At 32.4% G+C, this 17,484-nt stretch overlaps 1 protein-coding gene across 1 annotated transcript in view; it reads right to left on the bottom strand.

Moving 5' to 3' along the window:
- The window catches only part of LOC127701145 (tetratricopeptide repeat protein 12-like), a 157,676-nt gene that overhangs the window by 95,126 nt on the left and 45,066 nt on the right, over nt 1–17,484 (bottom strand). Inside the window, exons 5-6 of the mRNA XM_052204956.1 lie at nt 15,527–15,637; nt 5,351–5,483 (exon numbers count right to left, since the gene is read on the bottom strand). Of these exons, the coding sequence (XP_052060916.1) occupies nt 5,351–5,483; nt 15,527–15,637 (244 nt within the window). The remainder of the gene's footprint in view (nt 1–5,350; nt 5,484–15,526; nt 15,638–17,484) is intronic.

Raw genomic sequence — 17,484 nt, 5'->3', positions numbered from 1 at the left:
AAATGCATATTTTTGGCCCCTGTTTGGCCCCTTATTCCTAAACGTTGTGGGCAATTACCCCCAAAATAAATTCCAGCTTTCCCTTTGTGATATGGAACCTTGTAGTACAATTTCATAAAGATCCATACACTTACACACAAGTTATTGTCATGAAACTAGAAAAATGCTTGTTTTGCCCCTTTTTGGCCCCTAATTCCTAAAATTTGGAGGCAATTACCCCCAAAATCAATCCCAGCATTCCCTTTGTGATATGGAACCTTGTGGTACAATGTCGGAGAGATCCATACACTAACACACAAGTTATGTCTGGAAGTTACAAAAATGCTTGTTTTTTGGCCCCTAATTCCTTAACTGTTGGTCCCATAACCCCCAAAATCAATCCCCACCTTCCTTTTGTGGTATTGAACCTTATGGTAAAATTTCATAGAGATCCATTCACTTAAACTAAAGTTAGAGTGCGAAAACCAATGTGTCTTCGGACGACGACGCCGGACGACGACGATGACGACGACGACGCCAACGTCATACCAATATACGACCACAAAATTTTTTTGCGGTCGTATAAAAAGAACTCACACATTCCCTAAGAGTCTGAGGTATGTGTACAATTTTAAGACCCCCTTACCTCCATCAAAATGTGTACATAAACCATTTTCAGAATTCTTGACCACAACGAACAAGTTAACTATGAGCTATTGCTCACAAGTGATACCCCTGCTTTAAGTATTGGTAAACATTGAGTTGAAAACAATTGATGTGAACATGCATCACAGAGTCATCTCCTCTTGGTCAAGGTATCTAAACTTTTGTTAGTTTTATTGTCCCATTGAATAAATATAATAGCTATTGTTCTCTGTGTAGTTTATTCACTGGGACCTTTAAATTTCTTCTAAGAGAAATCCATCACTCATTGATTAATTTACCTGAGTAAAAAAGTTATCTTCTAAGTAGATGAAAACACATGTATCAACTCACAAAACTGCATGTGATGTTGTATTTATTCAATATCTATAAAATATTTTCAATTTGTTCAATGGGTCCAAGGACACAGTTATCGTCCTTTGGTTTTCGTTGTCTACAAATATAGTCCCTAGTGTGAACAGTGTATAACTTGCATTTTTTTTTGATACACTTTCCCAATTTATTTCTTGATATTTTATGCATGAAATATTAAGTAAGGGGATGAAATTGCATGTTAAAAAAATTTGGGTGCTGAATCTTTATGTTAAGTAGTGATTTGGTCCAGTTAAAAAAGGTCAAAAATTAGAATGTCTGAAGCTGTCAAACTGAATTTTAGCCCCCCTTAACACAGAATTGTCAATATTTTGAGTTAGAGCTGGTAGAAGTTTCTATAATTTTGATATTATTTGTATCAATAGTAGTACACTACACTGTAAAAATCTTTTTGAGATAGAGCAGGTGCGATTTTTTTAATTTGAATTTATTGTCTAAAAGAAATGCACTACGAAATAACTGTGTTCTCGGGCCTAAGAGATGAATTCCGTAAATGTAGATTCTGTACTTTGGCAACTTTCCTGAATGGTTTGCTGGTTTCAATTTGTCAAACTCAATAAAAGTAAAGGATTTACATCTTTGTTTGACAGAAATTCTGTTAAAATGTCCCATTTTGGCATTATACGGCTAAAATAAGCATTTTAAAGCAGTTTCCATTTTATGCCTAAGAGCCATGCTGACTTTCTATCTGACAGCTTTTTATGTTCCTGATATTTGTGTTTCTATGATTAAATCAAATTTAATTAACCATTTGTGAACTCTGAATCTAGAGAAAAGTAGATTATCACAAAAAAAAAAAGCAGAATATTTGTATTTATGTCCCTGGTTAAACGGCCTGTTTGATGTATGTGAAATGTGAAGAGCTTTGTACATAAAATCTGTAGTCCATCACAAATATTTCACTAAATCTGTAAAATAAACACTTTACAATGATCAGCACACCCTATTCATTTCATATGCTTCCATAATTTTCTTCCTTAGGATAGTAAGTGGTTCAAATATATGCCAATTGAGACTAAAACTACATGCAAGTTTTCCATTGAAAAGTGAAAAACTGGTCATCAGACCATACTGTCTGCAAAAAAAAGTTGAATTCAAGAGTCCTTTTGCAATTAGACTTCTTGTATCATGACATCTTAGCATAGAAATGAGCAAAAAGTAACAAATTTCCATTTCTTATAGCCTCTGTGTGCATTTTTATATGTAAATATGGGCTACGGCCTAAATCGACTCTAAATAATTCTCAGACTTACATGGCCTAAGACCATTTTATACTCATGTGGTATGCTTTTTGTAACTTTTCTTTACATTTAAAGTACATTTAATATATATGGAAGAATAATGTATGGTTAAAAAACTTCAAAAACTTCAAATTGGTTGAAAAAAATGCATGTTTATGTAAGGCTTCCCTTAATTCGAAAATCTCTATTTTCAGACACAGGCTCATATAAATTTGACTTTTGAATAACTGTGATAAATCTGATAAATCAAATGAGTGTTCCGTTGCTTTTGATACTTATTATATTATATTCAAGAGTATTTAAAAAGCAAATTTTTGCAATATTTAAATTTTTTAGGCCAAAATCTTGACAGTTGAAAATATTTTATTTAAACGTCAAAAATAAACATCCAAATTTCAATATTAAAATGGCCCTAGTTTCTATAATATATATCCTATGGCCATGAAACTTGGCCAATTATCTTAAAATTGCCTAAGCTTAGGTCATGCAAAGTTTTATTAAAATTGGTCAAGTCTTTCTATCCTATTAGGTCCAAGGACACAGTTATCGTCCTTTGGTTTTCGTTGTCTACAAATATAGTCCCTAGTGTGAACAGTGTATAACTTGCATTTTTTTTTGATACACTTTCCCAATTTATTTCTTGATATTTTATGCATGAAATATTAAGTAAGGGGATGAAATTGCATGTTAAAAAAATTTGGGTGCTGAATCTTTATGTTAAGTAGTGATTTGGTCCAGTTAAAAAAGGTCAAAAATTAGAATGTCTGAAGCTGTCAAACTGAATTTTAGCCCCCCTTAACACAGAATTGTCAATATTTTGAGTTAGAGCTGGTAGAAGTTTCTATAATTTTGATATTATTTGTATCAATAGTAGTACACTACACTGTAAAAATCTTTTTGAGATAGAGCAGGTGCGATTTTTTTAATTTGAATTTATTGTCTAAAAGAAATGCACTACGAAATAACTGTGTTCTCGGGCCAATGTACACACTGATTCAAACATTAAAAGTTGATTTCTGACAAAATTTTCAACATTGTTCCTATTGAAATTTTTTTTTATATGTTTGACAAATAAAAACTGGAAAATGATTTTTTTTATATTAAGGCCTTCTTAAATGTATTCTATAACTAAAAAAAAATATGCAAATTTCACTATAGCTAGGAACAATGCTAATAATTTTGTCAGAAATCTTCTTTTTATGATTAAATCAGTGTTTATATTGAACAGATTGGAAATATATTATTGATATTGAATAAATTCAACATCACATGCAGTGACAATGTGACCATAGAACTGACAAAAGTTTAAATACCTTGACCAAGAAGAGATGACTCTGTGGAAAAGTTTCATTTGGTTCTCAATAAATCTAGCTTCTTTAGTTTTTTTTAGAAAATTAAAACTGCAAAAAACAGTAAAAATCAACATTTCTGGGGCAATAACTCCAATGGAGCAGAAAACTTTATTTTAAACCCATTGAGCAGTTTCAGAGGAGACCGATTTAGTACCTGCTGATAAGGCAGCAAACAATGTTGTGATTGTTTGATGTAAATATTGCATTGCCATGTTACATGAAGAAATTTATTATTCTTAAACATTTTTTACAATAAGATCAGATTTCTCGAGAGCATTCTTACTGTTGCAAATCCTGAGTTTATCAAACATGATGAATGTATTTACTGTTGATAATCCAGAGTTTATCAAACATGATGAATGTATTTATTGGAAAGAACTTGAGCTTAAATAAGCTAATAACAGTTAATGTTGAACATTTTTAGACAAAAAAGTTTTTTTACAAAAATATATGGCAAAAGAGACAATTTCAACTTTGAAATCCAAAACTTCCCTTTTTTAAATGGCAATGTTCCTCTTACCATATTCTATGGCATGTACACTACTTGTAGGGTTTGTTAAAGTATTTTCTATTGAAGTAGAAGTTTATGCCAGAGTATACCATTTCATTAACCTAAAATTCAATATTTACAGATATCCAAATATTTTGAGTACTGTCAATTTTTTTACAGTAGTTATCAGTATCTGTAATTTAAATCGTTTCTTGTCAAAAACTAATATTAGAAGTATTTCTCTTCCTACCTTCAATTTTTTCCCCCGTATGTCATATTAGAGAACATAAATATTGAAAATTGATATATAAAATTTGGAAAGTTTAAATACTTATTTGCCTGAATTTTGCTTACAAATACTATGATTTCATTCAAATTTTATGGAGAATCATGAAATCTGATACGAGTGTTGTTTTTAATGTTTTTTTAACAGTAGTAATGTAAATTCAGAAATGATTGTGTGCATTTAGTATTGCGATTATTCAAGATCGGACAAAAATGCGAGTTAAGTTATTGCGATTTTTGCGATTTTGAAAAAAATCTGCATAAAGGTCTATATTTCAGTTATCAGAATGCAAGTTCTTATTATTGCCATACTCACCCAGTCGCATTATTCGCATTAATAAAAACCTCACAATAATTTCTGAATTTACAGTATCTAACCTGCTAACCACAGCTGTAAATGTGGATACCTTAGCATCTTCCTATAGCAGCAAGTTGTTTTTACCCTACTGTTTAAATTATTTGCTGTCTTTTAATGCCTTGTTCAATTAGTGGTTCTGTTTTTGCAGCATTGTACATGTTTTATATTGTGTGGTTTACTTCTAGATGTTTGTGTGCACTTAAAACTGGTTTAACCACACCAAAGTGTTTGCAGGTACAAAGTCAAGCTATCTGGACCATGTGTTGTTGTTTGTTGTTGTCTAGGTGCATCTTCTTTTTTGGAGGAGTCAGGTGTTGGTGGTTGGTGTGGACTGATGTACTCTCAAATATTTGTAATAATTCCTATCACCTTTTTATGCATTATTGACCATCCTTTTTATGCATTATTGACTATCATTTTTATGCATTATTGATTGAATATATATCAATTGTAAACAAACAGCACATATATTTCATTTTTGCATTCATAAACTAATGTATATTCAGTTAATTTTGATCATTTTTTATATTTGAACCATAATAGCAATTATTCTGTTACAAATATATCAAAAGATAAATAATAAACAATAATCAATTATCTATAATTGTACCTTTCATTACATTTTCCATTTTTGAATCAAACTTTTTAGCCTCTTGGAAACAATCTCTTGCTTTATTATAATCTTTCAGTCCTAGGTGTGCTCTTCCCATGTGAATGTGAGCTTTAATGCAGTTTGGTGATAACTAAGATAAAAGCATATTTAAGTTTAATTGTAGTATTCATTACATTGATTTAGTCTGGATCTATTATTCACATTTAAATTTGAACAGTCTAAATGCATGTCTAAAAACAGAAATTGACAGGTGAAATTAATACATATAAGAAATATCTTGCCTTATTTCATTGTATTTCAGCATTATTTAAATACAAAATTTTACAATTGTTTTCCAGGTCAATGGATTAAGAAACTATGCTCAAGGTCAAATGACATCTGTCTGAAGTTTATTTGTTTATTTGATCGTAATTTTGTTGTCTCATTTTTTCAGATTCTCCTGGTCTTGCGGTCATAAAACTTTCGAGTACGATTCTCGTACTCAGACTCAAAAACCAAGGTCCAATCAAAACACTGGATTTAGTGTTTCGAGCACAAATTTTGTACTCCGAGTACTGAGTAAAGTTTTATGACCGAGAGCCCAGGTGTAAGAACACATTATAATCATTTACAATTTAACATGGTGGAAAAATATAGCAAATTTCCGGACAAAAATTATTCTTATATTGACATCACTGAAAAATGAAAATGCTTCACAACAAAATAATAACCAAATGAAACAAGTTTGTAAAGGGTTCTGTGGAATCCTGTGTCTTATTAGTGACTCCTGCTATCAGTGTAAAAGGGTTATGTTGACTAACAAGAAACTAAGTCTATTTATGATCCATGAAAATTAGGTCGAGGTCAGATAAACCCTGCCAAATATTAAATCATTCCAATTCATAGAAGCCAAGAAAACTTTGACACACTTAACATTGACAAATGAACAATGAAAATGAGGTCAAGGTCAGATGAACTCTGCCAGACATACATGTATGCCTTGCAATCATTCAATACTTGAACATTGTTGCTTAACCATGAATAAAAATAATAATCTTTATTTGAAGAGGGTAAGCTCAATTAGTACAAACACTATTCTACCTTGAGGCCCTCACACTCCACCCAAAATGTATCACACTAAATTTTACATAACCAAGATAACATTATATACTGGGGATTCATTTATTTTCATAGGTACAAATTTTTGTGGATTGAGGAAAACTTGCATTTTCATGGATATTTGATTTCGTGGTTTTGCCAAAGTCTGCATACATTCCAATAGAAAATTTGTAATTTGTTGAACATTTCAATTCGTGGTTCCTCTGTAACCACGATATCAACAAAAATTGGTATCAAACGAATAATAATTAATTCACAGTATTATACAGAAGAAATTGTTCATATAATACATACATTTAATAATTCCTGGATGATACAGTAAAAACTTGAAACAATTTGATTTGAAAGTATTTATATTTGACATTTGATATCTTAGTGCTTCTGGAAGTTTATTTCATAAAGTTGGACCAGAGAATGCAAAAGACCTTTTAAATGTGTTTGTGACTGCCTTTGTAAACTGAGAATTGAGTTGTGTTTGATCTTAGTTGTATTCTATTTCTATTTGTTACATAGATCTTGTTTGACATATAATCTGGGACCGATCCATATAAGCTATGTACATATTTGTAACTCTTTTGGTAGTTGAAAAGATCCATAAATCTAAGCCAACATCGATTTTCAAACAGTGTATCAGATAATCCAAAATAGGAATAATGTATCCATTGAAGTACAATTTATGTGTTTAAAGTGGGAGTGATTTCTTGATTCTAGAAAGAAGATTTAAAATTGAGAATGGAAATAGGGAATGTGTCAAAGAGACAACAACCCGACCATAGAGCAGACAACAGCCGAAGGCCACCAATGGGTCTTCAATGCAGCGAGAAACTCCCGCACCCGGAGGCATCCTTCAGCTGGCCCCTAAACAAAAATGTATACTAGTTCAGTGATAATGGACGTCATACTAAACTCCTAATTATACACTAAAATTAACATAGATACAAGACTAACAAAGGCCAGAGGCTCCTGACTTGGGACAGGCGCAAAAATGCGGCGGGGTTAAACATGTTTTTTGAGACCTCAACCCTCCCCTATACCTCTAGCCAATGTAGAAAAAACAAACGTACAACAGTACGCACAGTAAAACTCAGTTTAAGAGAAGTCCGAGTCCGATGTCAGAATAGGAAACAAAAGAAAATAAACAAAATGACAATAATACATAAATAACAACAGACTACTAGCAGTTACTGACATGCCAGCTCCAGACCTCAATTAAACTGATTGAAAGATTATGTCTTCATCATATGAATATCAGGCACAATCCCTCCTGTTAGGGGTTTAGTATTATACCATCATAAAATATATGAGAAGAACATAACCCGTGTCTTAGCCTTGTACTGATTATTTTATTAATTCAGTCACTGGACCATGTCCTAGGGGGCAGGGCCTCAAAATAGTCTTCAAACTGATATGTACTGATAGTAATGCAACTTCATACAAAATATCATTGATCTATCACAAGTAGATCCTATCAAACTAACTTAAGCAAAAAACTTAACATTGAAAATTACTTATTAATTCAAAGTCACTGGACCATCTCTTAGGGGGCAGGGCCTCAAAATAGTTGTCAAACTGATATGTACTGATAGTAATGCAACTTCATAGTGAATATCAATGATCTATCACAATTAGTTCCTATCAAACTAACTTAAGCAGAAAACTTAACAATTGTTGACGCCGTCGCCGGAAAAGCAATCCCTATGTCTTGCTATCGCAGGCGAGACAAAAATCATAAAATGGGTGAAAAGGCAATAAATCCTAAAAAGTCAGTTGACAATTTTGGACATGAGGACTTATTTGTAGATCTTATTGTGCTTAACATCTTTACTATTAAAATTTCTCTCTATATCTATAAATGGTTTTTGCAAAAAAAGATAAACTGTTATCACAGAGATATGTCTCGCCTTTTTGTAATTTTGATAATGCAAATTTTGAAATTAAAATAGCAATACTTTATCATGTAAGTTATGCAAATATTCAAAGTCGATGAACCATGACTGAAGGTACATGGCTAAACAATCTCCATGGAATGAGATGTGCCAATGCTAATACAACTGCATACCAAATACCACTGACTTATTATAAGTTGTTCCCTTTAAACAAACCTAAACACAAACATTAACTTGTAAACTATGTAAAAGTTTCAAAGTCAATGAATCATGATCAGGGGTGGGGCTATATAATCTCCATGGAAACGATATTTGCAAATGCCAATACATTTGCATACCAAATATCATTGACTTAATATTAGCAGTTCATCTTAAACTGATCTAATCACAAACTAATACATGTAAACTAAGCAAAAGTTTCAAAGTCAATAGACCATGACTGAGGGGGCAGGGCCAAATATTCTCCATGGAAATGAGATGTGCTAACGCTTATACAACTGAACACAAATTAACATTGGCCTACCACTAATGGTTCCCCTTGAACTGACCTAATCACAAACTAATACATGTTAACTTAGCAAAATTTTCAAAGTCTATAGACCATGACTAAGGGGGCGGAGCCAAATATTCTCCATGGAAATGAGATGTGCCAATGCTTATACAACTGCATACCAAATATCATTGACCTACCACTAGTGGTTCCCCATAAATTGACCTAATCACAAACTAATACATGAAAACTATGAAAAGTTTCAAAGTCAATAGACCTTGACTGAGGGGGCGGGGCCAAATAATCTCCATGGTAATGAGATGTGCCAATGCTAATACAACTGCATACCAAATATCATTGACCTACCACTAGTGGATCACCATGAATTAGACCTAATCACAAACTAATACATTGTTGACGCTGACGCCGGAAACAGCATACCTATGTCTCGCTTTTTGACTCCGTCAAGGCGAGACAAAAAATGGATAACAATCATTATTCAAGGGCAATAAGAACTCCTATAAGTGGTCAATTGATAATTTCAACCAAGAAGACTTCTTTGTAGATCTTATTTTGCTGAACAATTTTGCTTCGAGAATTTCTATCAATCTATTATAGATTCTGCAAAAAACACAAAAAATTAGTAAAATTAGTCTTTCAAGGGCAATAATTCCTATAGAGGTTATTTGCAATTTCTGCTTCATTGACTTATGAGTAGATCTGATTGTCCTGTTCATTTATACTGTTTAAAATTCTCTGTATCTGCTATAGTTTTCAAGATAATAACCAAAAAAAAGCAAAATTTCCAAAAAATTGACATTTCAGGGGCATTAGCTCCAAAATTGTTTGTCCGATTTTTCAGAAAATTCCACAAGATATAGACCTTGACCTTCTGATCAATTCCACCTATGTTAGATTTACACTAACTGCTTTAGTTTTTGAGATATAATATCATCATATAAGCAAAAAACTTCAATTTACTAAAAATTGACATTTCAGGGGCAATTACTCCAAAATGGGTATTCCAATTATTCTGAAAAAAATCCTAGCCAATAAAGATTGGAGACGAGCAAACCAGACACAGGAAGGGTTTCAAACCAACAATCTGTGTGTTGACAGACTAGTGATCAACATGAATGAACAACCTAGACCATTAGGTAACCATAATAATGAAGAAGCTTCTGTTCAAGTTTTTTCCATCTTTTGATAAATAAATAAAGAGCTGCTGAACCAACGCCTCCTATGTTTTGTGCTGGTAGAGTTCCCTTAAGTGGATACCAGATGGTATGCAGGGTTGTCAGTTTAAAATTCAAATACCGCTACATTGACAACAACACTTAAGTAAACTACATCTTTTATTGTCGACATGTTTCGCCGATTAGATCGGCGTCATCAGGACAAAATATACAAAATTAGAACCCCTGAAGTACAAAAAACTGGCATCTTGTATATGACGTCATAATTGTCCATTGTTGACGTTGCTATAGGATACTCTATATCATTATGTAATGTTGAACAGAAAATGAATCAAACATAGTACAATGCAAATGAAGTTACTAAATTCAGAGTTAATCTATAATTGTTCTAATTGTCTTTATCTTAAAAATGGTTGTAAACTATTCTAATGGTAAGTGTATAAATAAAATGTGTTTTTAAATAAAATTATTGTTTAACATGAATGTAAGTACAATGTCAGTGTACAGTTTGTATAAAGTTTCTTCCTAATTTGGACAACACTTTTAGGGCACACCCGTACCACTTCGACTGGCTTCCCTTTGGCCAGAGGTACTACTTCCAATCGCGTCGGGAATGCCGTAAAGTGGTTTACTGTCACAAAATTTCTTGGCAATGTTGGTTTAACTGGAAATGGTGTTAAGAAGGATTTATGTTCGTTGTATCTTACTTCTTTTAAGTTTAATTTTCTGTAGGTTCTTAATAGTACTGGAAATCTATCTTGGCTTTTTTGTGTCATCTCCATTTACTCTTGAAAGATCCTTTTTATGGTTTCACACTTAAACAATTTTACATTTAATTTTTTTGATGGCACGGAATGATGGTACATATAAATCTTGATATATTGGCAGTCCTGTTTTAGGAATGTAATCCTCTGTTTATTCTTCATACAATTTTCCTTTTTTTTGGTGGTTTTTCAGCAGTTATTGATGGTATCAGTTGTCTGTTGGCTTCTTGGAATTCTTCGTTCTTGCTTGGTGTAGAGATGGCCATGGGGTCGGCGCTGTGTGGTATAGGCGGATCCGGGGATGCAGGGGTTCAGCTGGAATATCAAAAAATAAATAAAGAGTTGCTGAACCAACGCCTCCTATGTTTTGTGCTGGTAGAGTTCCCTTAAGTGGATACCAGATGGTATGCAGGGTTGTCAGTTTAAAATTCAAATACCGCTACATTGACAACAACACTTAAGTAAACTACATCTTTTATTGTCGACATGTTTCGCCGATTAGATCGGCGTCATCAGGACAAAATATACAAAATTAGAACCCCTGAAGTACAAAAAACTGGCATCTTGTATATGACGTCATAATTGTCCATTGTTGACGTTGCTATAGGATACTCTATATCATTATGTAGTGTTGAACAGAAAATGAATCAAACATAGTACAATGCAAATGAAGTTACTAAATTCAGAGTTAATCTATAATTGTTCTAATTGTCTTTATCTTAAAAATAGTTGTAAACTATTCTAATGGTAAGTGTATAAATAAAATGTGTTTTTAAATAAAATTATTGTTTAACATGAATGTAAGTACAATGTCAGTGTACAGTTTGTATAAAGTTTCTTCCTAATTTGGACAACACGTTTAGGGCACACCCGTACCACTTCGACTGGCTTCCCTTTGGCCAGAGGTACTACTTCCAATCGCGTCGGGAATGCCGTAAAGTGGTTTACTGTCGCAAAATTTCTTGGCAATGTTGGTTTAACTGGAAATGGTGTTAAGAAGGATTTATGTTCGTTGTATCTTACTTCTTTTAAGTTTAATTTTCTGTAGGTTCTTAATAGTACTGGAAATCTATCTTGGCTTTTTTGTGTCATCTCCATTTACTCTTGAAAGATCCTTTTTATGGTTTCACACTTAAACAATTTTACATTTAATTTTTTTGATGGCAATGATGGTACATATAAATCTTGATATATTGGCAGTCCTGTTTTAGGAATGTAATCCTCTGTTTATTCTTCATACAATTTTCCTTTTGTTTGGTGGTTTTTCAGCAGTTATTGATGGTATCAGTTGTTTGTTGGCTTCTTGGAATTCTTCATTCTTGCTTGGTGTAGAGATGGCCATGGGGTCGGCGCTGTGTGGTATAGGCGGATCCAGGGATGCAGGGGTTCAGCCAGAATATCAAAAAATAAATAAAGATCTGCTGAACCAACGCCTCCTATGTTTTGTGCTGGAAGAGTTCCCTTAAGTGGATACCAGATGGTATGCAGGGTTGTCAGTTTAAAATTCAAATACCGCTACATTGACAACAACACTTAAGTAAACTACATCTTTTATTGTCGACATGTTTCGCCGATTAGATCGGCGTCATCAGGACAAAATATACAAAATTAGAACCCTTGAAGTACAAAAAACTGGCATCTTGTATATGACGTCATAATTGTCCATTGTTGACGTTGCTATAGGATACTCTATATCATTATGTAATGTTGAACAGAAAATGAATCAAACATAGTACAATGCAAATGAAGTTACTAAATTCAGAGTTAATCTATAATTGTTCTAATTGTCTTTATCTTAAAAATGGTTGTAAACTATTCTAATGGTAAGTGTATAAATAAAATGTGTTTTTAAATAAAATTATTGTTTAACATGAATGTAAGTACAATGTCAGTGTACAGTTTGTATAAAGTTTCTTCCTAATTTGGACAACACTTTTACGGCACACCCGTACCACTTCGACTGGCTTCCCTTTGGCCAGAGGTACTACTTCCAATCGCGTCGGGAATGCCGTAAAGTGGTTTACTGTCGCAAAATTTCTTGGCAATGTTGGTTTAACTGGAAATGGTGTTAAGAAGGATTTATGTTCGTTGTATCTTACTTCTTTTAAGTTTAATTTTCTGTAGGTTCTTAATAGTACTGGAAATCTATCTTGGCTTTTTTGTGTCATCTCCATTTACTCTTGAAAGATCCTTTTTATGGTTTCACACTTAAACAATTTTACATTTAATTTTTTTGATGGCACGGAATGATGGTACATATAAATCTTGATATATTGGCAGTCCTGTTTTAGGAATGTAATCCTCTGTTTATTCTTCATACAATTTTCCTTTTGTTTGGTGGTTTTTCAGCAGTTATTGATGGTATCAGTTGTTTGTTGGCTTCTTGGAATTCTTCGTTCTTGCTTGGTGTAGAGATGGCCATGGGGTCGGCGCTGTGTGGTATAGGTGGATCCGGGGATGCAGGGGTTCAGCCGGAATATCAAAAAATAATTAAAGAGCTGCTGAACCAACGCCTCCTATGTTTTGTGCTGGTAGAGTTCCCTTAAGTGGATACCAGATGGTATGCAGGGTTGTCAGTTTAAAATTCAAATACCGCTACATTGACAACAACACTTAAGTAAACTACATCTTTTATTGTCGACATGTTTCGCCGATTAGATCGGCGTCATCAGGACAAAATATACAAAATTAGAACCCCTGAAGTACAAAAAACTGGCATCTTGTATATGACGTCATAATTGTCCATTGTTGACGTTGCTATAGGTATACTCTATATCATTATGTAATGTTGAACAGAAAATGAATCAAACATAGTACAATGCAAATGAAGTAACTAAATTCAGAGTTAATCTATAATTGTTCTAATTGTCTTTTGATAAAATACAAAAAAATGGGGGAAAAAGTTTTACTCTTGATTTACTGATAAAATTCCATGAAGGTTTGAAAAAGTTTATTGGTGTTTTAAAACTTTAACCCAACACTGTATTTAAATGTTTATCAAAAATATACAAAGTCCATTTATCTGTTAAATACAGAAAAAATGATTTTTTTTGTTCTTCAGATGTTATCTCTTTATCATCTTAAAAAAATTCTATGAAGCTTTGACTGATATCTTAAAAACTTCAAATCCAAACTAAATCTAAATGTAAGGGGCAAAATATAAATAAATACATCTATTAGCAAAAATGATTCGTTAACTACAGAAAAATAGGGGCGGGGGGAAATAAATGTGTTCAAAGCTTTGCCATGGATGCATAAAGTTCCATGATGGTTTGTTAGAGTTATTGATGTCAAAAAACATCGTCACTTGACTGTATCTATTAGTGCCAGACATTCTTTAAATACATTTTGGTATATTCAATTAAAATTTGCACCAATTCAACAGACTTTTCAGGAAACTTCAAGTCAATTTAATCTCACTACCAGATGCCAATACAATGCTAAACCAAAAATTTTTTATTAATGCTATGCACAGTTGCTGAAAGGTAAGTCACATAAATATTCCAATATTTTAAATAATGAAAATATAAAATCAAGTTTTGTTACCTATTGACCCAGCTAGCCTCATTAAAATGGAGTATACCTACAACTCACCAATATTGCATCATATGCCAAATTTCTAATCAGTGTAATGATAAGTCGTTGATAAAACATTCCGATATGACATATTATAATAAGAGCAGATATTATTATTCAAAAATGTTGCATATTTGCATACAAAAAATACATAAAATTGTCATGATAAACTGGCTAGCGGAATTGTTTCAATCTTACCAAGCACTTCCCTTTATGACCCTTAAAGAAACTCACTTCTGATATTTAACCAAGTCACTAGAAAAAGCCTGAAACCATGTTGTCTTTTTGTTAGAATTTAATAAACAGCTGCGCCATGAGCGCATGATACGCCCGTCGCATTTTCAAAGAATAAAGTTCAATCACTTTTCAATGTCATATCAGAAATTTATGAAAATCGAAAGGGAGCTTTAATCAATAGATTTAAACAATTCACCAAAGTTTCGTGAGAACTGCTGAAAGCATTTTTGAAGTTTTGTCGGAAAACTGGAAAATCCCCCCTTTTTTAATGAATAAAACACCATAACTCGGAAATATAACATCTAAAATTTATAAAATTTGAAATGGAGCTTACATCAATAGATATAAACAATTCACCAAAAATTTCATGAGAACTGCGAAACGCATTTTGGAGTTATTGTCCGAAAACTGTAAACTGCCCCTTTTATTAATGAATAAAACCCCATAACTCAGAAACCTAAAATCTAAAATTTATGAAAAGGGAAAGGGAGCTCATGTCAATAGATATAAACAATTCACCAAAATTTCTTGCAAATTGGTGAAAGCATTTTGGAGTTATTGTCCGAAAACTGGAAGATCCCCCTTTTTTTAATGAATAAAACCTCACAACTCGGAAACGTAAAATCTGAAATTTATAAAAAACTAAAGGGAGCTCATGTCAATAGATATAAACAATTCACCAAAGTTTTATGCAAATTGGGTAAAGCGTTTTTGAGTTAATGTCCCACATGTTGATGACGGACGGACAACGGTATACCATAATACGTCCTGTAAAAGGGCGTATAAAAAAACATTTTCTTCGTTTATCTTTTTATATACATAACAAAGGTAAGTAGGTTTTTTCTAAATATTTGTTCATGATTACAAAAAATTGCTTTGCAAAATTAGTGAGATTGATTCTCATAAATCAGCATAAAATTATTTACCCTTAAAGCCCAATCACAGTCTGTTAATGCTTCTCTGTATTTCTCTATTTTAATCAGAGTCTGAGCTCTGTTTGTATATAACACTGTAATGTCTTTTATCTGGTCCAAAGCCTGAAATCATAAATGTACAAACAATGTAACAGAAATATTAAAAGAAGTTCCAATAGCATGCATGCATCACTCACTTCAAGTCACTTGCATTTTTTTTCTGAGCAATGTCACGATCATCAGGTGTTTTGTTATTGATAGATAAAACTTGAATTCCTGATTCCACAGCATGAATTTGAAAATGGCTCTGGTCAAATGAACATCAGTATTATATACAATAATTTTGTATGCATGAAGTTTATTTGATGCCTTAACTCAAGATCAATCAGATTTTCATTTTGCATTAACGTTTTCTTCTACAATCTTTTTCTTTTATTCAGACAAATCCTGATAATTCATAATGATCATAATTCTTAATCATTTACAGCATTTAAATTTCCAAGTTGAACTCTTGGTGTAAATTTTAAGTTTTTGTTTTTTCTCCAGAGTGACATTATTATATTCTACCTAATCTGCTAAAATACAGGTTTTAAGGAAGTTAAAAAGAAAAGGAAAAAGAACAACATTATAAACAAGTGGCTTATTTTGTAAATGAGAAGTTAAAAGTAGGGCACATACTGGACATTTAATGATACTGCCCACACTATCAAAGCATCATCTGTGCTGTGAGCCAGCAAATCTGACTTGATCATCAATAAATTAAATTTTTACCTTATAGTTATATCTTTTCTTTTCACATGTTTTATTCAAAGCAATTCTTTGAACCTCCTTTTCAAAGTATTTTGACCCCCCGACATGGAAAATTGAACCCCTCCCCTATTAGGTCAAAATTTTAATTTATAATAGTATTTACACTATTTACCTCGATACCTCTACTGGTGGACTATTAAGTCCCTGAGGGTATCATGAGCCCAGTAGTCGGTACTTCGGTACTGACATGATTAATTATAAACCTTTCTAAAATTGTCAGTTTATAAATTTTGAAATTATGAAAAACCTAAGGTTTCAACTCCGTCAGGCAAAGTGGACCTTAGATGGATTTCACTATTTATCAAGGTCCTTTTTATCATATAACTCTTCAACTGTTTCGGTTCTTATACATCCTTGGCTTTCAAATATTAGGCTTTGAGCATTCCTGATGAAGGTAATTGAAATTTATAAAGTGTTGTTTTCATTTTTTTTTAACTAAACATAATCATGATAATGCTACAATAAGTATCTTGAATGAAAAACATAAGTTGGAAGAAATTTATATAACGTAATTATCTACTTATACCATTATATTATGTTCCACTTATATCTCAAATGAATAAATATAAGATATTGATTAAATACTATCATAATTTCTTTTTTTTAAACAGTAGATTTTCAAAATTTCAAGTACAATAAATCTGGAACCATGCAATGAATTATAGTTTTGTAAATTTGATCCAATCTGAGTTATGGTTAACAACGTTTAACAAAGTGAAAAGAAGTTCTGTAGAAGACAAAAATTTTGTATAATTTAGACTTTCCAAGGATCATATCTCATGAAAGAGAAATATCTTGGAACCTGATAAAATCTGAGGAATATGGCCAACAACCTCTAAATAGGTTCAAATTGAATATAAGAATACCTTTAGAAGCCATATTTTTCATGTCATCAGAATCACATGTAGAAAACCCTCTGTGTGGCATAATTTCTGATAAGTTTTATTAAATTAAAATTCTAATAAAATGCTCTGCAGGACACAGCTTTATATGACTGCAGAGGTCGAACCCTGAACAGTTGGGGCAAGTATGGACACTACATTCAAACTTGATACAGCACTGAATTTGGATTGTGATTAAATATTTGACACATCATAGGTTTCTGACTCAAAATAAATGTGGTCAAAGAACTGAAAATTTTGAAATTGAAATTTACCTAT

Source organism: Mytilus californianus, unplaced genomic scaffold (genome assembly GCF_021869535.1).
Source record: "Mytilus californianus isolate M0D057914Y unplaced genomic scaffold, xbMytCali1.0.p SCAF_5, whole genome shotgun sequence".
NCBI lineage: Eukaryota > Metazoa > Mollusca > Bivalvia > Mytilida > Mytilidae > Mytilus > Mytilus californianus.
The sequence above is the reverse complement of the archived record's forward strand: the minus strand, read 5'-3'. Positions and strand labels throughout refer to the sequence as shown.